We start from the raw sequence: 25389 nt of genomic DNA, 5'->3' as shown, positions 1-25389 counted from the left end.
TCATATGCATTCATATCCTTCTAGTTCATTCACTGAAATTTCTTCTCTTCTCTTTTCTTTTTTTTTGAGACAGTCTTGCTCTTGTCACCCAGGCTGGAGTGCAGTGGCGCGATCTCAGCTCATTGCAACCTTTGCCTCCTGGGTTCAAGCGATTCTCCTGCCTCAGCCTCCCGAATAGCCAGGATTACAGGCACCCACCACCATGCCTGGCTAATTTTTGTATTTTCAGTAGAGACGAGGTTTCACCATGTTGGCCAGGTTGGTCTCGAACTCTTGACCTCAGGTGATCCACCCGCCTCGGCCTCCCAAAATGCTGGGATTAGAGGGGTGAGCCACCGAGCCCAGCCATTTCATTTTTATTTTTATCCCCCTAGTTGCAGTAAGAAAGGATAATTGTGTGGACCTAAAAGAAATCTGTCAAATATTATTCCATGTTCTGTTCTCTTTTTTTTGAGTCAGGGTCTTACTCTGTTGCCTGGTTAATTTTTAATTTTTTTTTTTGTAGAGATGGGGGTCTTGCTACATTACACAGGCTGGCCTCAAACTCCTGAGCTCAATCAGTCCTCCCGCCTTGACATCCCAAAAGTGTCAGGATTACGGGCGTGAGCCACTGAGCCCGACCCTCTTATTCCACATGTTCTGAAGGTACTTGAGTGACCAGGCTTTTTTTGTGTGAGAGAGAGATACATTCTGTTTGCCTTGGTGTATGGGTAGGCAGGTAGAAATGAAGGCAATGCTCTTGATTTTTCACTAAAACACAACGCAGTCTATCTCATCAAAATCTGGCCTCTCACTACCTATGCTGGGTTAATCTGTTTCTGGCTCACACATACCATGCTGTGTGAATTAGCTTGTGTTGCACACTCAACACCCTCCCTTCAGTTTCTATGTAAATCATTCACCTTCCTGGTGATGTCAGGAAGCTTCTACGGATCATGTGTGTAAGTGTGACACTGAAAGCAGACACTGTGGCCATGGAATTGTTCCTTAGAGAATTGCTGCAGTGAAACCCCAAGCTCTGTTCTAGTCTTTGATCAGCACAAAAACACACTGGATAATTGTACCCACAAAATAAAGCAGCATTTTTAGCGACCTTGCCTGACCTTAGCATGCTGCTGGTAAACAAAGACGGGACTGTCAAGAGCAGAGATCCAACCTCCACACTGACATTTGAAAGCTGCCGGGTGTTTGCTAGAAGCCAGCACTGTAGGCATTCGTTTCCAACTGCACACTTGGCTAAGTCACCTCTCCTGGGTGGTCTTAGTTTCATTCAAATGCCTACTTTTTACTCTGCTGGAGGCTGCTGACAGGAGGAGATGTGCCGGGCAGTGTGTCCGTGGGATTCTGCTTCTTTGTTCATTGTTCTCCGCCTCTCTCAATGGCAGACTCCCCTAAGTGGCCAGAGGTTCCCCGTGTTCCCGCGATGTCCTGCAGGCTGACCCCCATTCCCTCGCTGCCACGCAGACTGTTCCAGCCGGAGGGAGGATGAGACCCAGCAAGGTGATGAACCTGCAGGAAGAAGACACAACAGCTGTGCCTTCCCTCATCTCAGGACACCGAAACAAGACGCCGAGAAAACGGGCCTGTGAAAAGCAAACCGCTGCATACTTACGTAGAAAAACCTTTAACAATTTTAAGGATGGAGAATGATGCTCTAAGAATAAAACTAACGAAAAAAGAGAAAAAATATAAAGGAAAATATTAATGGATTTCATTTAACTTGCAATTATTTTTAAAATCTTAAAGCAACCAAAATACTGAGGAAGATGTCTGCAGCTGATATGACTCAGAATTAATATTCTTTATATACATAATAAACTTTAAAAATTAGTAAGAACCTGACTGGGTGCGGTGGCTCACACCCGTAATCCCAGCACTTTGGGAGGCCGAGGCGGGCAGATCACCTGAGGTCAGGAGTTTGAGACCAGCCTGGCCTACATGGTGAAACCCCAACTCTACTGAAAATACAAAAATTAGCTGGGCATGGTGGTGTGTGCCTGTAGTTCCAGCTACTTGGGAGGCTGAGGCAGGAGATTCTCTTGAACCCGGGAGGCAGAGGTTGCAATGAGCTGAGATCGCCCCACTGCACTGCAGCCTGGGTGACAGAGCGAGACTGTCTCAAAAAAAAAAAAAAAGAGCCTAACTAATACACACATGGAAAAGGGGGTAAAGAATACAAATTTACAAGAGAAAAATACAAGTGACAGATAAACTTAGGAAAGAAATACCCTCTTTGCCAGTTTTTTGAAGTTGTAAATTAAACCAATGTATTCACCTATCAGATTGGTTCCACTTTTTATAAAGGTAGTAGCTTTTGATGCTGCTGAGAGGGTAAAGGAACACATGAGAGTTTCCTACTGGGGGCAGGAAAAATGAATTGTTCAGGAAAACAGCATCAAATGATTCAAGAGTTATGACCCAGCAATTGTACTTCTATTTAATTTATGCTAAGAGGCCGGGCGCAGTGGCTCACGCCTGTGATCCCAGCACTTTGGGAGGCCGAGGCAGACAGATCATGAGGTCAGGAGTTCGAGACCAGCCTGGCCAACATGGTGAAACCCCATCTCTACTACAAAAATATAAAAATTAGCCAGGCATGGTGGCATGTGCCTGTAGTCCCAGCTACTCGGGAGGCTGAGGCAGGAGAATTGCTTGAACCTGGGAGGTGGAGGTTGCAGTAAGCTGAGATCACACCACTGCACTCCAGCCTGGGCAACACCCAAAAAGTATTGGGTGACTTGCTGTAATGTCTGTAGGCAAGGCAATCCCTCAAATAAAAAATTAATCTTCAGTGGTCACCTGACAGCAAGGAACAGGAATGTTTTGGGATAGAATACATTTCTCAGTGGTCCTGAAACCAATCACACTGGGCATGGTCGGCCTTCCCCTTGAACAATTGTGCATTTTCTTGTTTAAGGTAAATGGTGGGCTGAGCATGGTGGCTTACGCCTGTAATGCCAGCACTTTGGGAGGCCAAGGTGGGTGGATCACCTGAGGTCAGGAGTTCGAGACCAGCCTGGCCAACATGATGAAACCCTGTCTCTACTAAAAATACAAAATTAGCCGGGTGCAGTGGCACACGCCTGTAGTCCCAGCCACTCGGGAGGCTGAGACAGGAGAATCGCTTGAACCCGTGAGGTGGAGGCTGCAGTGAGCTGAGATTACGCCACTGCACTCCAGCCTGTGTGACAGAGCAAGACTCTGTCTCAAAAAAAAAAAAGGTAAATGGTGATCTCCCTGTGTCTCAGTCTATTTGGCTGTTATAACAAAATACCATAGGCTAGGCGGCTTATACGCCCCAGAAATTAATTTCTCACAGTTTTGGAGTCTGGGAAGCCCAGAATCAAAGTGCTGGAAGATTCGGTGTCTGTTGAGAGCCCACTTTCTGGTTCATAGACGGCGCCTTCTAGCTGTGTCCTCACATGGTGGAAGGGGCAAGAGGGCTCTCTGGGGTCCCTTGTCTAAACTACCTGACCCCATTCGTGAAGGCTCTACCCTCATGACAGGCACCTCTCAAAGGCCCCATCTCTGGATATCATCACATTGTGGGTGAGATTCCAACTTATGAATTTTGTAGAGGAAACAAAAACACTCAGACCATAATATCCTGAAACAGGCAGCACTGGCCAGACATCGTGCAATGAATGAAATGTAATAGTGAAATGCAGTGGATAAGGGGAAGTTGATAAAACAGTACCGACAGATCACAACCCACCCAGGTACCTCGGATGTCCATACTCACAGACACACGGCAGCAAATGTGTCCAGGGGGATCTTTCCAGCAGCACATCTGGCCACACTCCCACCAGACAAGGAGGAAGAATTTATTGTAAAAAGAAAGAGGGAAGGGGCCAAAAATGAAGTATTTCTGAATCTTAAAGTATCTACCAAAAAAGAAAAAGAGAGTGTATAAATCATTTAGTTTGTAATAATGCCTTACATTTTTCCAAGTGTTTTCATATCTATTGTTTCAAAACGAAACTTTTACAGTAAAAAGGGACAGCTGGAGCTGGGTGCAGTGGTGCACGCCTGTAATCCTACACTTGGGAGGATGCCGAGGCAGGGCGATCACTTGAGGTCGGGAGTTTGAGACCAGCCTGGCCAGCATGGCGAAACCCCGTCTCTACTAAAAATAGATAAATTAGCCAGGCATGGTGGTGCACGTCTGTAGTCCCAGCTACTCGGTAGGCTGAGGCACAAGAATCACTTGAGTCCGGGAGGCAGAGGTTACAGTGAGCCAGTATCATGCCACTGCACTCCAGCCTGGACCACAGAGCGAGACTGTCTCCAAAAAAACAGGGCGGGGACAGCTGGTTTTGAATATATCTGATTTACAGCTGGAGGGAAACAGGGCACAAAAATGTGGAAACTCACAGAATGAGGAACTCTTAGCCTAGCTGGAAGTAAACCCGGGTCTCCTGAATCAGTCTGTTTTCCTGGCCTTTCCTAGCACACGGTACTGGGTACAAAAAACCTAAACACGTGCCATTGCTGGCTCAAATCTATTAGTGAACAAGCCCCCCTGAGAGAGAAATGCAATATAAGATGGAAATATACAATTGCAGCCCATAGTCTGGGGAAAGGTGCCATCTGAAATTAAAGGTAAGAAGCAGCCAGTCAGGACACAGCTGATGAGCACTGGAAGAAATTGCGCATAAAGATCTTACTGGTAAGACTAGGGCAGTTGTCTCCAATTTTAGCAAGCCTCAGAATTACCTTGAGGGCCTGTTGGCTCTCTGCCTCCCCTCCCTGCAAGTTTCTGATCCAGGAGGTTCGAGATGGAACCTGACTTTGCACTTCTGACAAGTTTACAGGTGCTCTTGCTGTGAATCCCAGGAGCACACGGTTAGAATTAAGACCAGGGGACTTCCAAAATCCCCACAAAGGATGGGAACACGGTTTTCCTCCTTCTTTAAAATGGGGATCATAATAGTACCTACCTCGTAGGGTTGTCATGAGAACTAAGTGACACAATGATTGTAAAGCCCTTAGGACAGTGCAGGACAGGCAGTAAGTTTAATAAATGTTGGGTGTTCCTCATCTCACCACACCACATTGCCTAGTCTTGCATTCAAGAGGCTCAAGTTTGAGCTAGCTTGCTGTGTGACCCTGAGCAAGTCGCTTCATCTCTCTGGGTCTCATTTCCTCATCTGCGTAACAGTGAAGGGTGGGTCAGACACGATGTATTCTTTTATTATTATCATACTTTAAGTTCTGGGATACATGTGTAGAATGTGCAGGTTTGTTACATAGGTATACACGTATCATGGTGGTTTGCTGCACCCATCAACCCATCATTTAGGTTTTAAGCCCCGAATGCATTAGGTATTTATCCTAATGCTCTCCCTCCTCTTGCCCCCTACCCCCTGACAGGTCCCCGTGTGTGATGTTTCCCTCCCTGTGTCCATGTGTTCTCACTGTTGAACTCCCACTTATGAGTGAGAACATGCAGGGTTTGGTTTTCTGTTCCTGTGTTAGTTTGCTGAGAAAGATGGTTTCCAGCTTCATCCTTGTCCCTGCAAAGGACGTAAACTCATTCTTTTTTAGGGCTGCATAGTATTCCATGGTGTATATGTGCCCCATTTTCTTTATCCAGTCTATCATTGATGGGTATTTGGGTTGGTTCCAAGTCTTTGCTATTGTAAATAATGCTGCAATAAACACAAGGGACATGATGTATTCTAGTGTCCTTTCCATCTCTAACCCTCAAGTTTCCCATGAGTCTGTGACCCAAGGGTTTCTGAAATGTCCAAAAATGCTGCTGAAAGACTAATAATATGTGATTAACTGTGATTCTTAATTGTAGCATGGTAAGGATAGAGACGAGAAGGAAGGGTCATCTGTGTGTCCTCAGCCCTGGCCAAGAGTTGGGGTGCTTGATCTAGGTTACCAGCAGGTTCCCACAGGAGACCTGGCAGCAGAATTTTTCATAATCCAATTCCATTTGCTCTGAACCAATGCTCCCCGGAGCTACTTCCTGTTAGTATTTGGGTATCCAAACTAAACTCTTCCACTGAAAACGAAGTGTACTGACCAGCCAGCGCACGTCTGTTCCCTTTGGAAGTTCTATTTCTAATTTTAAAGGAATCAAATGGCATTTTTGTTTTGGTTTGGTTTTTTTGTTTTGGTTGGTTGGTTTTTTTGTCAATCGACCACAGCCCAGCTCTAAATCCTGCCATAGTAAACAAAGACAACCGGCAGCCCACGCACATCCAATCGGCCTTAAGCAATCAGCCTTAAATGTCTGTGCTGTGCTAGATTCCAGATCTACAAGGGGAATATGAAACCTTTATTGGAAACCTCTGTTGAATCTGTTTTCCAACAACTTCTCACCCCGCCCCACCCTGACCTCTTCACTAACACCAGGTCAGCTCAAGCCCTGTCTAAATTCCCCACTCTTACTCTATCCATGCTGGGCTCTGCTTCTCCAGCTTGTATGCCCAGCCCCAGCACTTGATGTGAGATTGGACATTTCTTTCCTGACAGTGTTTCCTAATAGCTCAGGCACACACACTTTTCTTCCTAACTAAATTGTGCATTTTTTGGAAACGAATACTCTCAATCATTGTGATCCCCTTCCTCCTCCCCAGCGCATACAGGTGACGTCTCATACAAAGGCCAGAGAGAAAATTGCTCAATAAATATTTTCTGAATTGAATTGAGAACACAAAACGGTATTCTGTGAAATGTTTTGGATTCCTTTTGAATCCTTAGCCAGAAAGGCAATTCTATGGGTAATTCAAGGAGTTACTATTAAAAGAGTTCCATTTTCTCCATTGGCGCTCAGGGAATCTGTAAGAGAGAGTTCGAGGAGAAAAATCTTCCCTCGTGCTTCTAGCACCGTTGTTCTGCTATGTAGGCCTAGTGATTCTCACAGGCAAAGCAAGGTGAAATTAGCCTAATAGAGCATAGGAAAGAGCACAGTTTAAAGCTTATTGTAAAGGACTGTTAAACGTTGATTCTAAGCGACTCGGAACTCATTGCTTTTGGCCACTGCAACTGGGACAGTGTGAACATCATAAAATGTTATAAAGTCTCCAATGGGACAGACTTAGAGTGAGTGTGTCTCAGACTTAGAGTGAGTCCCCGAGAATGGAAATATGCAGCTCTTCAGTGTTGTGTCTGGATAAAATCAGACACAAGTCAGTGTTAAACAGACCTTTAAAACAAGCCCCAGGCTGGGTGCGGTGGCTCACACCTGTAATCCCAGCACTTTGGGAGGTTGAGGCAGAAGGATCGCTTGACTCCAGGAGTTTGAGACCAGCCTGGCCAACACAAGGAGACCCCATCTCTACAAAACATTTACAAATTAGCCGGGTGTGGTGGTGCATGCCTGATCTCAGCTATTTGGGAGGTTGAGGTGGAAGGATGGCTTGGACCCAGGAGATAGAGGTGGCAATGAGCCATGATTGTGCCACTGCACTCCAGCCTGGGGGACAGAGCAAATTCTTTTCTCAAAAAAACAAAGCAAAAACAAAAATACCCAAGCCCCTTCTTTGTCAGCTCTTTTGTGGTCCCTGTGACCAGGTAGATTGCCTCTGCCTCACAATTAAACTTCAGCAAGATTATCTAACATTCGTCAAGCATATTCTAAGAGCAGGGCCCTGAGCTAAGGGGCTATGAGTCCCTATCCTCCCAACTCCCTGTTATGTTAAAGGGAACTCAGATAATCTAGCCAGACTAGGAAGTAGGTATTAGGTAGTCTTTTGGGTTGAACTGTGTCCTCCAAAAAGGTTCAAGTCCTAACTCCTAGTACAGCATATGTGATCTTATTTGGAAATAGGGTCTTTGCAGATGTAATCAACTTTAAGATGAGGTTAGGGTGGGCCCTAAATCCAGTATGACTGGTGTCCTTATGCGAGGGAAGTTTGGACACGCAGGGAAGAACTCCACATGTGGGTGGAGGTAGAGGTTGGAATGATGTGGCTACAAGCCAAGGAGTGCCAAGAATTGCTGGCAGCCACCAGGCACGTGGAGTGGGGCAAGGAACAGACTCTCCCTCAGAGCCTCCAGAAGGAACCAACCTCATCAACACCTTGACTTCAGAGGTTTAGCCTCCAGAACTGCAAAAGAATGAATCTCTGTCGTTCTAAGCCACCCAGTGTGTGGTCACTTGTTACAGCAGCGATGGGAAAGGACTATTAATGACACCAAAATGCATGGGTCTGGATTTTTAGGAAAATATCCCATAATTGGGTTTCATAATCACCACATCCAAGTTCCATCCAGGCTCTCAGCATTCTGGTGTTACATATTTTTATTCTTAGGAACTCTGGTAAAGTCTGTTGGGTGAAATTTTATAACATTCTATGACAACAACTGTGCAGCGTTTTGCCCTAGCCTTTGGCCAAAAGCAGTTACGTCCTGACCTGCCAGGATCTTGCTCTCCCTCTGCAGTACTGCGGCACTTTTTCTCGCCCGATCTGAGACCAGCCCTCCCTGCTCCCCTCCTCTGGGTGAGTGCAGTCCGTGCAAACAGCTTCCACCTGGTACTGCCGAGCTGGTTGTCTCACATCTGTAGAGGAAATATTGGCAGCTCCATCAAACAGCTTTAAGGAATAGCTGACAAATCCTTTCCAGATGGGGACCTTTTACCCTGGTCAAAGACCTCCAATTTCTATCTGCTGCCTCTGTGCCAGAGCTGGAAAAATGCCTGGGCAGCAAAAACTAAATTCCCCTTATCCATCCACCCACGTCAGCTCAGCTCACAACAACCAGGCCGTTTTCTTTTCCTGGTTCCTCAAAGAGAATCTCCATCTTGTTTCTCTTTGAATGCTTCTTTCTCAAAACATCTTTTTATCAACGGCAATTATTTCTAATATTTTATTTTATTCTAATGTCAACTCTGGCTAGAAAGCTTGGCATTAGTCTGAAAAATTAGGCTAATTGACAAATCTCTTAAATAATAAGGACTATTAACTCATTAGACTTACAGAGTCACTTAGTCACTTGAAATGCTAATTTAATAATAACTACACATTTATCTTTGTTTCTAGGATATTTATGGCTTATCCAACAAGAATTGAAATTTGAATTTGATTTGCAATGATTTATTGCTTTTTTAAACAGCACATGAAATACCTGGCTAGATAGATAATATACCCAAAGCTACAGGAATCGTCACAAATGCAAAGGACCATTTAAGATTTTGACAACTAGCTGCAGTATCAATACTTTAAAGGAGAACTCTTAATAATGTATAACTTTATTATATGTTAGTTCTTCTCACTCCTAATAATGTATAACTTTAGTGTGTGTTAGTTCTTCTCTGGATGACCAGAATAAATATAAAATACAATAGTGGCAAAAATCTAGGTTTAAAATTCTTGCTTTGAAAACTTTGAAAGACTTAGGGGAAGTCAAATCAGTTTCTGTGGAGACTAAAATGTATTCCTTCTGCATAGCTAAGGGAGAAGTGATTAGAAGGCCATAGAGAGAGCCATGCAGAGCCACCCCTCACTGTACAGAGGAAGAGACTGAACTTGGGGAGATTAAGTGATTGGCCCAGGATCACACAGCTGGGAGGTGACAACCAGGACCAAATGCTGGGCTCTTAATGCTAATCCATTACAACATGTTGACAGCACACAGTCCTCGTTCAGAATGGCCTCTGGATATGGCAGGTGGCAGATTGCCACACATGGGCCAGGGCACAGAACACTCACAATAGTGAAACCAAACACCACCCACCTCCTTTCTTCAGCCTAACCAGGCAGCTGTGGGTGAGGAAAGATGGTTTAACTTTATATTTTTATTACATAAAGATTCAACTCTATCTCTTCCTTATTGTCTCCCTTCCTACCTACTCCATTAGTATTCCACCATCTTTACCCCCGGACCCCTCAGACCTCCATTAGGCTCGGTTTATTAGATTGATCACGATGAAAGGTTGGCTCAATCCTGAAGGAATTACCTTTCTTGGTTCTAAGAGCTGGGGATTTCCCCAACATTATGCTGTGAGATGATAGTTTCACTGGATATTCTTTTGTACCTACCCAGCCGAGACATCAGAGTCACATCCTCTTCAGCACAAGAATCAGGGACACACACGCCCACACTGTAGTCAGCCCCATCCTGGGAAACACATCACCACAGTGTTCTTTCATTTTGGCATTCATAACATATACGCATGATCATCCCAAGTAAGTTTGCTGCTAAATAATCAGATTGGGAGTGGGAAAGAAGGATGTTGAAAGAAGAAAGGTGTTCTAACTTCTTAAAAGATGACTTTTCCATTACTGAGTAGTTCAAGTGAATTTCCAGAGCATCAGACACATGCATATTAAAAAAAAAAAAAAAAGCCTCAAGGCTTAATGTAGCTGATTCTTTAAAAAGCAACCACTAGTTTTGGATAATCTGCCCCATTGCCTGTCTCTTCCATATTAGAGTTCATTAAGAGTTGCATCTCCTGCAATTTTCAATACAATTTCCAAGTTGCCATTTCTTGGTGGCAGGACACATTGTATCAAATAAAGATTTTATTAACAAATCAAGCCAATAACTAGAATGCCATCCCAATAAAGAAAACATCAAATTATAAATAAAAAATTCTGAGGTGATTGTTTTAAACACGTAATTTAGAGGATTGTGTAGGCCTGACCTTTTTCTCCAATATCAAAACCATTAATCTGCTTTGAAAATGACATTTGTATGCACTGATTAATCCCCTCAAGCAATCACTATCCCAACCCTCAGCAGGACAAATGGAGCTAGGTGGTCATCTCCCTGTCTCCACGGCGAACCATTCTAAGATCATTTTATAGCATTAATATCAGAGAGCTTGGATTTCTTATTGTTACTTTATACAATTGTTATTAGCCAACTTGTAATTTTCCTTTAGTACAGTGTGACACACATAAAGTCTATCTTTGTATTTAATAATAGGCTATGCTGTTCCTAGTTTTGTTTTTTGTTTTTTTGTTTTGTTTGTTTGTTTGTTTTGTTCCTGAGCAATAAAAGGATTAACATGCTTTGAAGATAGCCCTGCAAACTTGGTCAACTGATTTAGTAATGTTTTCATAAAAGTCATGGCCCATCTGCTAGGATAACCTCAAATTCATGTTCAGAGCTCTGTTTCTGAGAAAAGAGTCAAGGGTAATGGGAAGTCCACCCTGCCTCTGGTATTCTAAAAGCTGTTGATGAATCAGGAGTGCATTTAAAGCTCCTTGACTTAATCCACCTCATACCAAGTAATGATGCGGTCCTTTGGTAAAGGACCTCAAAATGTGAAGTAGAGGAGAGGCCCTACTGGACCCCAGCAGAGAAGGGCAGAAGAGAGCTACCAGCAAACTCAAAATAGCTCTCAAAAAGAGAGCTATAGCATTTGAAGCTATAGAAGCTGCTGACCAGTGTTTGACCTTGGATTCCCAGTGAAAGTTGCCCAGAGGTCTTGCCCCATACAATGTGGTAGAAGGAGTATCTCAAGTCCTATGTGGTTTGTGAACAACAGTCTCATTTAATGTCCCACACTCAAGATGCGGAGCAGGTTTCTGTCAAGTACTTAAAACTTAGTTTTTATTTTTTGCAAAACATCATAATAGTTTTTTTTTTTTTAATTAAGAAAAGGAATAAATGGAGTTGTATTTTGTTCTATATCATGACATTCACTTGTCCTGCAAGAGCAAGCGTGCAGGTCTCCCACACTCACCTGCAGTATATGAAGCTTGCAGTACCGCCCTCGGAAGTTCCCCTTGGGAGCATGGGTGGAAAGACACTCCATGTATGATCCCAGCCTGTCCATGTTTCCATTGAAAGTGTTGCTCCCAAGCTTCCCCAGAGAGTCATACACTGAATTGCAAGGCAAGATAAGTTTGTAGAATTACTTTTCTGGAGTCACGTTTAAATAAATTGATAGGTACTCAGCTCTACCTTCTGAATCTATCAAACTTATATGATTGAAAAAGAAGAGAAACAGATCTAGTCAGATGCTACTCTTTGAGCCTATGTTTTGCATACATAGCCCCTCTCATCATGCTGGGAGAACAATGATGTGAATTTTCGTGCTATTACATTGTCTACCAACAGTGCTGAAAAAGATGAAGAGTTTGATTTCTTTTAAAAAACAAACGCTTTCTGGGGAGTGAAAAGGTATAACTAAAATTTGATAGCTTTTCTTTCTCCTCCACATATACCCAGGAGAAAATACTCATGTTTTTAAAAAATTTTATCCAGTTCTGTGGGACCTTACTTTAGAGAGAGTTAATTTTTTTCTTTTTTCATTTAACCTTAGGAGTGGAAGATTAGAGTGATCAAGTTCCACAGTTCATGTTATTTTCAGCCCTGGTCCTGCAGAGTCTTTTTTGTTTGTTTATGCTTATTTATGGCCTTTATTCCTTCATTTTAAAAAAATCGTTTCCTTTCATCTTTCTTCATCCCTTCCTTTCCCTTTCTCAGATTCCCCTCACTCCATATATGTGTGCTGTGTATCCTCTCATTTGTAGGTGCTCTTGTTTTGTGTATGTGTATTTGCCATATGTATGAATGGTTTTGTGTTTCCACTCTCCCTCTGTTTCTATATATGTCACACAGTGCTACATTTTTACAATTTTATGTGTATCTAGTCCAGGGCCACTAACTTCTGTATAATAATCCATCACCACCTTTGACTTAACTACTCCCCAGATGATGGATGGATAGATGACTCCAGCCCACAGAAACACACAGTGATCATCCTTATATGTGTCCCTTTATAGAGCAACGTGAAGATGGAGCTCAGACTTAGTCTGTGTTAATCCAGCCAGATTACTCACTAGAGGGACTCCTTCAATCTATATTCCCCAGGGATGCTGGCTCTTTTTTTTTTTTTCTTTTTTGCTTTGTACTGTTTAGCTTTTTAATTTTTGGCAATTAATGGATATAAAATGATATTTAATTACTGGCTTAATTTTCATTTATCTAATTACAAATGAGCCAGGGTATTTTTATTGATTAGTCAGCCATTTAAATGTTCTCTTCTGAACCCATGTGTCCTTTGCTAATTTTTAATAGACTTTTTTCTTTCTGGTTTGCCAGAGCTGCTTATTATTCTATACCTTGATTCTGTCTGTCTGAGTCATTGAAAGTAGACACTCTGGCAGTTATCTGTCAGTTGGCTTTTCCATGGTGTCTTTCAATGAACAGAAACCCATACTTTTGGTATCATGAAATCCACAAATATTTTGCTTATCGATTGTGCGTTTGGTGTTTTCCTAAGAAATTCTTCCCCATTCATAGGTCACAAAAGGATTTTCTCATATTACCTCCTACCGTCTTTATAGTTCTACCTTTTGTATTTAAGTCTTTAATCCATCTGAATCATGGTGCATTTTTTTTCCCTCCAAAAGGTGGGCCAGTTATCCCAAAACCACCTCTAAATAGTTTTCCCTTTCATCATGGATTCACGGAGCAAGTTTCTTCTTATATCCAGGTCTCATATATACATGGATCTGCCTCTGAGCTCTCTGGTTTATTTTGTTTATCTGAGATGACACTGACTACAGAGTATGTAGGGCCAACGCAAAATGACATTGCAGGGCCCCTTGTTTAAAAATGGTTAAGAATTTGAAGATGATGACAGCAAATCACACTTCAGCCAAGTATGAGGCTCTTTTAAGAGTAGGTCCCTGTGTGACTGCAGGAATTGCATGCCCTGGAGCCAGCCCTGATTCTAGCACTGGACTAGATACACATAAAATTGTAAAAATGTAGCACTGTATGACATATATAAAAACAGAAGGAGAGTGGAAGCATAAAACCATTCATACATATGGCAAATACACATACACAAAACAAGAACACCTACAAATGAGAGGATACACAACACACATATGGAACGAGGGGAATTTGAGAAAGGGAAAGGAAGAGTTGAAGAAAGATGAAAGGAAATGAATTTTTTAAATGAAGGAAAAAAGACATAAATAAGCATAAACAAACAAAACCGTATGGTTTTTATTATTATGGATTTGTAGTATATCAGGTATTCTGCCTTTTGTTTTTTTTTTGTTTTTGTTTTTTTTCAAAGTGGATCTAGTTAGTTGTGGACAATTAATCATGTATACAAATTTCAGAAAAAAGTTTGCTGAGTTCCTCAAAACATCCAACTAGACTATTGACTTAAAATTGCTTTGAATTTATACATTAATATTGAGGAAGAATTGACATTATTTTTATACCAAGCCCATCATTGGAGACCATGCTATTTATGCAAATCTTTTTGTATCCTTATAATTTTACTTTTTTTTCTTGGTAAATTTAAAACAGATTAGATAAAACAACTCCTAAATAGAGTAGAGTTGGCTATTTTCTGTGGTATTTTATTTTCAGTTTGTATTTTCTAATTGATTGTTGCTGACATAGAAATATGCTATTGATTTTTATAATTTGTTCTGATATTTGGTGAATTTGCTGAACTTTCTTATTAGTTCTGCAGTTTTATTTCTCCCTCTCTAATCCTTGTACCACTTCTTTTTTCCTCTTCTAGTTTTGGAATTAAAGTTATAATCAAATTTACAAAGTGAGTTGGGCAGCTTTCACACTTTTTTTGCTTTCAGGAACAGCTGTAATGATTATTGGTTGCTAGGGTTACTGATGTTGAGGGAAATGGGTTATATATGGCTGTAAATGTGTAACACAAAGGAGAACGTTCTAGTGATGAAATTGTTCTGAATCTTGGTTGGAGTGTGGCTTACGTAAATCTACACATGCCATAATGACATAGAACTATATCCACAGATTACATCAACATCAATTTCGTTTTTAAAAAATATTGTACTATAGGTCAGGCGAGGTGGCTCACACCCGTAATTCCACTTTGGGAAGCCAAGACAGGTGGATCACTCAAGTTCGAGACCAGCCGGGGCAACGTGGTGAAACCCTGTCTCTACAATACAAAAAAAAGATTAGCCAAGCATGGTGGTACATGCCTATAGTCCCAGATACTCAGGAGGCTGAGGTAGGAGGATTGTTTGAGCCCAGGAGGCAGAGGTTGCAATGAGCTGAGATTTCACCACTGCACTCCAGCCTGGGTGACAGAGCGAGACCCTGTCTAAAAAAATAAATAAATAAATAAAAATATGCTGTAATTATGTTTGACACAATTGGGGAAAACTGGATGAAAGATATGTGAAACCCTTCTTGTTCTCTGTTTTCATAGATTTTGTATTTGTCTATTTGGCATTCACTCATTCATCACTCAATTGTGTTAACTACATTTTCTTATTTTCTGTATTTGTCAAGCTCTGATATGTGTGGCCTTGCTGACTGAGAAGAGACTGCCCCTCCCATGGCTACCCAATTCTTAGAAGGAGTGAAGGCTTATCCTAGGAGCATACCATTAACACGCAAATGAATCAATCCAGAGCCCATGACCCCAGCTATCGTCTTTATCAAACTCTCACACACCAAGTCAATGTTCCTCTGCCCTAAAGCACCCCAGGGCCAGGTGCCGGACAATCTGAGATCACCCATGTTACCCAGAGGCCACTTACAGTATTCAAACCAGCCAGTCCTGCACTGTTCACCCTGCTCTGCCTGGCTTCCCTGCAGAAACCCTGACAAAGGCAGTGACCTATGCTTCTCCTTCACCCTCCTGCCTCCTGGCCAACCATATGCTTCCCCAGGTGGCTCTGTGTGGCATGGCAGGCCCCTCCTTCCAGGAAATGCAAGTACCAAAAATCATCTTTTTTTTTTTTTTGGAGACGGAGTCTCACTCTGTCACCCAGGCTGGAGTGCAGCGGTGTGATCTCAGCTCACTGTAACCTCTGCCTCCCAGGTTCAAGCAAGTCTGTGCTTCAGCCACCCGAGTAGCTGGGATTACAGGCACCCACCACCACACCCAGCTAATTTTTCTGTATTTTTAGCAGAGATGGGGTTTCACCATGTTGGCTGGGCTGGCCTTGAACTCCTGACTTCATGATCCTCCCACCTGGGCCTCCCAAAGTGCTGAGATTACAAGCGTGAGCCACCATGCCCAGCCTAAAAATCATCTTTCAATGGCATTGTCCTTTCAATGGAGATGCTAAGTCACTTCCATAAATTAAAATCCCATGGGTACAACTGATACATTGCTGAACTAGTCTTGCAACTTCCTGTGAAGCTATAATTATTTAAAATAAAAAGGTTTAAAAAAGTAAAATGAGATGGGCAACTTTCACACTTTTGAAGTTTGCTGGAACAACTGGGATTGTATATTGTAAGAAGTTGGGTAGAATGGAACTGTTTCAACCATCATAGTCTATAATTCAGTGAGAAGAAAGGTCTTAATTTCCATTTTTTAAATGCTTAATAGTTTTCCATTTTTCTATTTCTCTTTGAATCATTCAAAAAAATTTTAATTTATTCATTTTGTCTTGCTTTCCAAATATTCATTTATAATTTTTTATTCTTTGTTGTATCTATATTTACTCCTTTTTCATTCTTCAGTTTTTATTTCTATCTTTTCTCACTTGTCCTCCTTCACTATTGCTTGAGGACTCTAACAATCAGCTTTTGGTTTTGCTAATTTTGGTATTCTTTATGGGTTTGTTTCTTTTCTGTCTCATTCATTTCTGACTTTTTTTTTTTTTTTTTTTTTGAGATGGAGTCTCAGTCTGTCGCCCAGACTTGAGTGCAGTGGCACCATCTCGGCTCACTGCAACCTCCGCCTCCTGGGTTCAAGCGATTCTCCTGCCTCAGCCTCCTGAGTAGCTGGGATTACAGGCACCTGCCACCATGCCCAGCTAATTTTTGTGTTTTTAGTAGAGACGGGGTTTCACTGTGTTGGCCAGGCTGGTCTGACCTTATTTTTATTATGTCCTTATTGTTTCTTTGAGATTGATCTGTTTATCTTTTATAAATTTATTGAGTTGATTGCTTAGCTCATGTTTTCAACCTTTCTTGTGTCCTTATAACATGTATTGAGAGCTAGGAATTTCCCTCTAAGTACTGCTATATCTGTACCTAAATTTTGACCTCTGGTGTTTTCATTATCATTCAGCTCTAAGTGTGTGTGCGTGTGTGTGTGTGTTTGTGTGTGCAACTTTCCAGTATACTTTCTTTTTTTTACAAAGAGTTAGCTGGTAATATAATATTTAGTTTCCATACAGAGAAGGTTTCTCTTTCAGCTTTTCTTCTGTCATTTTGAAGTCTGATGTCAATCTGATTGCTGTTCTCTCCAGAAGTTTTTAGAATTTCCTCACTGCTTTTAATATTCTTAATTTTATCTCTACTGACATGTACTCAGGTGTAAATTTTCTTTATTTGTTTTAGCATCCTGTAAACCCTTTCAATCTGATATTTTTAATCTTCCTTTAATTCCAGAGGAAGTATTGTCATTATATGTTCAAATATTGCCTTCCTTCCATTTGCTTTGTTACATTTCTCCTTTTGGTTTCTATTATCCAACTGTTGGCACCTTTAGTCTCAATATTCTTTGGTTTTTCCTTTACCTTCATGTCTCTTTATCCTTTTCTACACTGTTTTGAGAGATCTTCAAACTGATCTTCCAGCTCACTAATTTTTCTTGGCCTCTGTCCATCTTACTAGCTATCCCATCAATTTTGTTTTGATTTCAACTGTTCCTCTTGACTTTTCCTGATTGTGTTTTCGTGCTTTGTATCAGTCATATTCTCCCTTATCTCTGATTATATTTATTGTGCTTTTTAAAATTCCTGATGACCCACCTGTTCCAATCATTCAGCTTCCCATAGTACATATGTTTATTCAATTCAATGTCCCTGTTTTATATGCCTGCTCCTCAAGGATTTGGAGGTTTTTGCTTGTGCATTCTTACACTCTGTCTGGTGAAGTGCATGTGTTCAAGAACATGTGACAGCCCAACCCCCAGAGTGTGTGCCACCTCAGAAATTTAAAGAGTGTAGAGAAGAGAGCATGACCCTCAGGGCAGAAAACCCTGGCACACAGAATCAGCGGCAATTCCAGCCCTACCAAGCAACTCTCTCAGTCTGGAATTTTCCCTCAAATTATTTGAAAGAAGCAGCACTGAGAAGACATAATCTCCTGTGACTGTGATCCCCCAGCTTCTTAGGGAAGAAAGAGGGCAGAAGGCAGAGGGCAGAAGGGTGAATGAGTGAATGACCAGGAATATTGGTCAGCCCCTAACCCCAGGGAGGCGGGAGAAGGGGCAGGAGGGTGGGATCAGAGCCCTGCCCTGCCGCGAATGCTTCAGGCAGAGGCTACCCTGGCTGCTACTGTGGATTTCTTTCTCAGGGGCAATGGTGGCCTGCGGTTTTCACAGGCTAGTGTGCTTCAGTGTCCCTGCAGCCTTGGTAAAACACAGAATGCTGGGCCCCACAACCAGAGTTTCTGATTCAGTAGGTATAACATGTGCCTGAGCTTGCGTTTTATCAAATTCTCATGTGATACAGATGCTGCTGATTAGGAACCACTTTGAGGACCACTGTGTAGGCAGTACCACTTGCACACATACAAATGCACACACAGACACACAGACACACACACACCATACATACCGGGTGACTGCCTTCAGGACCCTAAAGGCTTCTCCCAGTTTTGACATCAGTAACAATAACAACTAACACGTAGGCCCTAGTGTGTGCCAGGCATGTTTTGAGTTGCTTTCTGTCCATTGTCTCATTTAACCCTCACACAACTGTGTAACGTTATGAGTTAAGTAATCATTATAGTCCCCATTTTACAGATACGGAAACTGAGGCACAGGGAGGTCACGTCATTCACTCAAGGTCACATTACCAGTCAAGGGTAGTAGAAGTGAGAAAACTGAGGCTCAGAAATGATAAGTAATATACACAACAACATAAACCTACCTCCTTTTACTTGCTAGCAAGAATTAGAGCTGTGTATTCAAACCCAGTTTAAGCTGAATTCATAACCTCTTACTCTTTAAAATAGACACAAGGACCCAGTTTTTACTTGTCAGTTTGGAATATAGATTCTTAGACATAACTAAAGATAATGGTATTCCTTAGAAGGAGTGAGGAGAAAACCCCAATAGAGCTTGTGAAATGACCCAGCTCCTCCTGCATTTCTGTCTTAACTACTGCAATTGGATTTCTGAGATTTAGTCTGGAAATCAGGTTGAAGGAACTGCATTTTGCTTACATGTGTGCTTTAAAAAAAATAAAAAGGAAGTACATAGGCCGAGTGTGGTGGCTCACACCTGTAATCCCAGCACTTTTGGGGGCTGAGGCAGGTGGATCGCTTGAGCCCACAAGCTCAAGACCACTCTGGGCAATGTGGCAAAACCCCATCTCTCTACAAAAGATACAAAAAATTAGCCAGGCGTGGTGGCTTGCACCTGTAGTCCCAGCTACTCGAGAGACTGAGGTGGGAAGATTACCTCACCAGGGAAGGTCAAGGCAGCAGTGAGCCATGATCACACCACTGCACTCAAGCCCGAGAGAGAGAGAGAGACTCTGTCTCAAAAAAAAAACAAAAAAAAGGAATATGTTATTTTGAAAACCTCCTGGTCCTAACTTGACAAACGGTACTTGTTGAGTTCACCGGGTTAACTGGCTTTTGACAGGAGCCCTCGCCTCTTCTTTGGCCAGTTCCACTGCATCAGACCTCTTGGGCTCAGCCAGTGGGTGCTGGTTATCAGTGACCTCTTTTCCATAGGTTTTCATTATTCCAGGTTTTTGCTGGAATGAGAATTACCGACCCTCCCATTTTTCTTCCAATGAGTTTGAGTCTCCTTGTTTCTCACCACACTCAGAACCTTAGAGCTGGTGTCCAACTTGGCCGTTTATAGCCATCAGTGATCTTCTAGACCGAGCTGAATCACAAGACTGACCATGTCCCTCCCCTCCTTTAAACTCTTCAAGGCACCAAGAACGTAGTTAAAAGATAAGGAGAGAACACAGTCACCATATTTATAGCTTAGATAAAGAATCGCATTCAGAACATATAAAGAACTCTTACAAAGCGAACTTTTTTTGTGTGTGTGAGTTGGAGTCTCACTCTGTTGCCCAGGCTGGAGTGCAGTGATGTGATCTCAGCTCACTGCAACCTCCACCTCCCAAGTTCAAGCAATTCTCCTGCCTCAGCCTCCCAAGTTGCTGGGATTACAGGCATGCACCACCACACCCAGCTAATTTTTATACTTTTAGTAGAGACGGGTTTCACCATGTTGGCTAGGCTGGTCCCAGACTCCTGATTTCATGATCCACCTGCCTCGGCCTCCCAAAGTACTGAGATTACAGGCGTGAGCCACTGCACCCGGCACAAAGCAAACATTTTTAAAAAGTCAAAGAAACTAATTTAAAATCCACAAAAGATACGAACAGGAAACCCTTGGAGAAGGAAATCCAACTGATTAATAAATATGAGAAAGCTGTTCAGCCTTGCCAGTGAATGACAATTAGATACCACTCTTTTCTACTTACTGTATTGGTTAAAATTTTTAAAGTTAATACAATTAAGTGTTGGTGAGTGTCATGGTTTGACTGTCTCCCCCAAAATTCATGTGTTGGAAACTGAGTCCCCAGTGTACCAGTATTGGAAGGTGAGGTCTAATAAGAGCTCATTAGGCCTAATAAGAGACCTAATAATGGACTAATGTCATTATTGCAGGACCGGGTCACTTGTGTAGAGAGTGGGTTATTATAAAAGCTAGCCTAGTTCCTTATGCTTTCTCTCTCATTTACCCTTCCATCTTCCACTGCGGGATAACACAGCACAAAGTCCCTTACCAGATGCCAACACCATGCCAACACCATGCTGGGAAGTCTACTTCCCAGCCTCTAGAACTGTGAGAAAATAAATCTCTTTTCTTTATAAATTACCCAGTCTATCATATTCTGTTATAGCAGCAGAAAATGAACTAAGACAGTAAGAATATGAAGAAATTTTTTTTTTTTTTTGATAAAAATGAGGTTTTGCCATGTAGCTCAGGCTGGTCTTGAACTCCTGAGCTCAAGCAATCCACCTGCCTCAGCCTCCCAAAGTGCTGGGATTACAGGAGTGAGCCACCACACCCTGCCTGAAGAAATTTTTTTGGTCTCCTAGAAGCCATTCTCTTCTTAGTAAGCAACTAGATTTTCTTTTAGAGAGTACCACTCCCCACCTGTGCACAATCTTGACCAAAAAATCAAGGTGCTCTGTCCTCTCATTACAGAGCCCAAAGAGATCCCTGGAAGCCACACCCAGCCTTACTCCTCATCACTGTGACACAAGATCAACCCTCTGCCAGGACTTTAGTGAAGTTAGACAGGGCCCAAAGCCAAGCTTGGGCTCCACTCATCTGCCAGGAAGCAGGTCTTTGGCCTTTCCCTCCCTCCTCTGAGCTGCCCCATACTCCGCCAATAGCTTTCTTTTATGTTGAAGTTTGCCAGAGTCAGTGTCTGGGGTTTAACCAAAGACTCCTTTCTAACTGCTAGGCACAGTGACCCAGCAAGTCAGCGTCTCAGAATCTGCCCCAGGGATACACACATGAGCACACATTGCAAGATGCTTGTGGCAGTAATTCTTGTAATGGCAAAAAAATTGGACACAGACTGTGTCCTATATATATATGTGTGTGTGTATATATGTATATATACATATGTGTACATATATACACATGTATATACACATATATACACACATATATATACATATATACACACACATATATATACATATATATATATAGAGAGAGAGAGAGAACATTACTCTGTCACCCAGGCTGGAGTGCAGTGGTATGATCTCAGCTCACTACAGCCTTGACCTCCCAGGCTTAAGCGATCCTTCCACCTCAGTCTCCTGAGTCGCTAGGACTACAGGCACACACCACTACACCCAGCTAATTTTGTTTTTTAATTTTTGTATAGACAGGGTCTATACATTATGTTGCCCAGGCTGATCTCGAACTCCCGGACTCAAGTGATCCTCCCACCTTGGCCTCCCAAAGTGCCGGATTACAGGCCACCGTGCCTGGCAAGAACAATAAATATTTTTTAAATTACAAAACAAAATTATGTCTTTCTAGTACATACCAAAAAGAGGAAGGAGAAAATTCTAGAAAAATTTATACCTCATTGATAACACTTATTATCTAGGAAAGGGATTGGTATTTGAATGAGGGAATAAAAAGGCCTTGAACTTTGCATTATTTAGATTCATTTACAGTGTGAACAAATTCACGTATTATTCATGTAATAATCTGTAAAAAATTTTGAATCAATATACTTCTTAAATTCTTAATGGCGTCCCATCATCTAGAGTAGGGGTTGGCCAACTATAACCCTGCTTGTCTTTTAAGAAAAGTTTATTTTTAATATGGCCATGCTCATTCGTTTACATATTGTCAGAGCTGCTCTCCCACAAAATGGCAGGGTGGAGTAGCTGTAAGAGAGACCCTATCGCTGACAAAGCTGAAAATATTTACTATCAGGCCCTTTAGGGAAAAACTTTGCAGACCGGTTAGCTAGGGCTGTGATTCTCAGCTCTGGTGGAAATTCTAGTAGGCATTCAAATCACCTGAGACATTTAAAAAAATTTAAAAAACCTCACGCCCAGGCTCCACCCCCGCAAAGAATGACTTAATTGGTCCGGGGTGAGGCTTGAGCTTTAATTGTTTTTCAAAATGTCCCAGGTGATTTTAATGAGCAGCCAGGCTTGCCTGCTCTGACTTTTAGGATTAATTCCAGACTCCTGAGTATGGTTTAAAAGGCCCTTCCTAACCTGGCTTGCCCCTCTGGTCTCGTCCTCCCAACCCACGCTCATTTCCTCTGCTCCGAGATACAGAACGCACCAGGCGACACTGTCTTTAAGCTTGGAATGTTCCTCCTTTCCATCTGCCTGGCAAATGTTGAGTCATCCTGTAAGTCTAGGCTGAAGGATGTTCTTCCCTAAGAAGCATTCCAGATTCTTGCTTACGTATCACATTTAAAGGTATGTTGTCATTGTGTACCTGTCTGTCTCCCATGGTGAGGGGAGGGAGGAGGCGCTATGTCTTCATGTATCTCTCAGGGCAGGAGCTCAGTGAACATTTGCTGAATCAAATTAAACTTAAAAAAATCTAACTTCAAATGCCCAAAATCCAGCTCCACAGAGACATTTTGAAGTCCTCCTTGTGTCAGAAAAACAAAACAATAACAACAACAAAAAAAAAACTGGGTGCATTTACTGTAACAGACTAAATTTTTTTTTTTTTTTTTTGAGACAGAATCTTGTCACCCAGGCTGGAGTGCAGTGGCACCATCTCGGCTCACTGCAGCCTTCACTTCCTGGGTTCAAGCGACTCTCGTGCTTCAGCCTCCCAAGTAGCTGGGATTACAGACGTGCACCACCACATCCAGTTAATTTTTGTATTTTTAGTAGAGATGAGGTTTCACCATGTTGGCCAGGCTGGTGACAAACTCCTGATCTCAAATGATCCACCTGCCTCGGCCTCTCAAAGTGCTGGGGTTACAGGCATGAGCCACCATGCCCGGCCTGTAACACACTAAATGATTTTCAAATCCCCTATTCCGTCACAGAGTAGCCCCAACTCTGTAGCCTAAAGTGTAAGAAAGGGTCTAGAACCATAAACCTTGAAGGAGACAAAAGAGATGTCAAAACTGAGGCTGTCTCCCTCCTTAGGTAAATCCTGAAGGGCACATGAAGAATATCCCATTCTTCATTTGAGAAGATTAAATTCTTGTTTTCTTTCCAGTTGGTATTTGCTTTCTAAACTGATTGCATTTGTGGTTGTCTAGCTGAGCTCATATCATTTGCTACGCAAATTTTCAAATTGCATTTGCTTCCTTTCTGAGTATGAATTCAAATGGACAAGTTGCCCTTTTCCAAACTAATCCTTAATTAGCTTCTGTCAAGAACCTAAGAGATGCCAGGGCACAGGCACCCTCCAAATCAAAATACATTCTGATTGTCATTGGAGGGAGAAACAGAATAAATGAATGATTAATTGCACTTGCTACGTCAAATCATATGGCAGTTGTTCCAAGTTTCATTTTCAAAAGATTAAAAACAACTTGTTTCAATTCTGTGCTAATTGGCAGGCAAATTTTCTTTCTCGCTTGGTGGCAATGAAATGTGGATATTAAAATGCACAGCTGATTAATTTCTGGGTTTGAATAGAGGAAAAAGGAGACCTTGGTCTACAGTCTTAAGTTTTTAAATATGATGCATTGACATCATGAAGTTGAAGGCAGTGGAAGCTTCTGGAATGCCAGGCCAGAAACAAATCCTGAAAGGAATTATGACCTTGAAGCTTTTATTGAGCACCTACCAGATTGCTGTTACACTGGAGATTTTTAAAAACGAGAATAGTCCTTGCGTTATAGTTGACGATACAGGGCATACAGTAAAATGCTAACTATCTGGTGCCAGAGATTTCCTTGTGGTAAAAGAAAGAGCTGAATGTGCTCTCCATTTCACAGCCTAGTTCCCAAGACAGGCTCTTAGCAGACACTTCCTGGCAGTCCCCCTTGTGTCTGGTCAGCTATTAACCTTAGACCAAAAGAACAAGAATAGCATGCATATTAATTTCTTGTGGCTACTGTAGCAATTACCACAGATTTCATAGCTTAAAACAATGGAAATTTATTTTCTCACAGTTCTGGAGACCAGAAATCCAAAATAAATATGACTGGACTGAAACCAAGGCAGTAGCAAGGGCTGCACTCCTTGTGGAGGCTGCAGGAAGAATCTGTTCTTTCCTTCCTCCAGCTGCCAGCTCCCCTTGGATTGTGGCCACAGCATTCCAGACTCTGCCTCTGTGGTCACATCATCTGCGTGTGCCTGTGTGGTGGATGCATATTTCCTCCTGTCTCCCTTTTTGTTTGAGATTAAGTCTCACTGTCACCCAGGCTAGAGTGCAGTGGCACCGTCTCAGCTCACGCCAACCTCTACCTCTCAGGTTCAAGCAATTCTCCTGCCTCAGCCTCCCAAGTAGCTGGGATTACAAGCACCTGCCACCATGCCTGGCTAATTTTTATATTTATAGTAGAGAGGAGGTTTCATCATGTTGGCCAGATTGGTTTCGAACTCCTGACCTTCAGTGATCCAACTGCCTCGGCCTCCCAAAGTGCTGGGATTACCAGCATGAGCTTGGCCTGTCTCTCTCTTCTAAGCGTACATGGGGCTGCATTTAGGGCCCACCTGGATAATCCAGGACAACCCCCACATTTTAAGATCCTTAATTTAATCATATCTGCAAAGACCCTGTTTCCATACAAGGTAACATTCACAGGCTCCAGGAATTGGGATGTCTTTCGGGGGACTGTGTTTCAGTCTACTGCAGCATGGATATTTGGTATCCAGTGAACCCGGAATTTCAGTGAAGCCCAGTTTCACCCTTTATTTTAACATTTGCTTCATTTCAGCATCTTTTCTGTCCCTTGCTCTAGCACCAGGAGAGGGTCAGGCCTTGAGTAAAATGCCCTCCAGACTAACAGCTGGGTGGGAAAAGAGGCAACATTCAGAGACTGAAAATCAAGATGACCAGACCTG

General features: G+C 42.3%; 1 protein-coding gene across 1 annotated transcript; it reads right to left on the bottom strand.

Annotated features, from left to right (window-relative positions):
* Nucleotides 1–1282: 1282 nt before the first annotated feature.
* OACYL (O-acyltransferase like) lies at nt 1283–22794 on the bottom strand. Its single transcript, XM_063795790.1, has 5 exons — nt 22688–22794; nt 11648–11787; nt 9996–10074; nt 3743–3884; nt 1283–1509 (listed from the first exon to the last, which is right to left on the bottom strand). The coding sequence occupies exons 1-5, from the start codon at nt 22728–22730 to the stop codon at nt 1392–1394; spliced, it is 522 nt and encodes a 173-aa protein (XP_063651860.1). The 5' UTR covers nt 22731–22794; the 3' UTR covers nt 1283–1391.
* Nucleotides 22795–25389: the final 2595 nt, after the last annotated feature.

This window comes from Pan troglodytes, chromosome 17, assembly GCF_028858775.2.
Source record: "Pan troglodytes isolate AG18354 chromosome 17, NHGRI_mPanTro3-v2.0_pri, whole genome shotgun sequence".
In the NCBI taxonomy this organism is placed as follows: Eukaryota; Metazoa; Chordata; class Mammalia; order Primates; family Hominidae; genus Pan; species Pan troglodytes.
The sequence above is the reverse complement of the archived record's forward strand: the minus strand, read 5'-3'. Positions and strand labels throughout refer to the sequence as shown.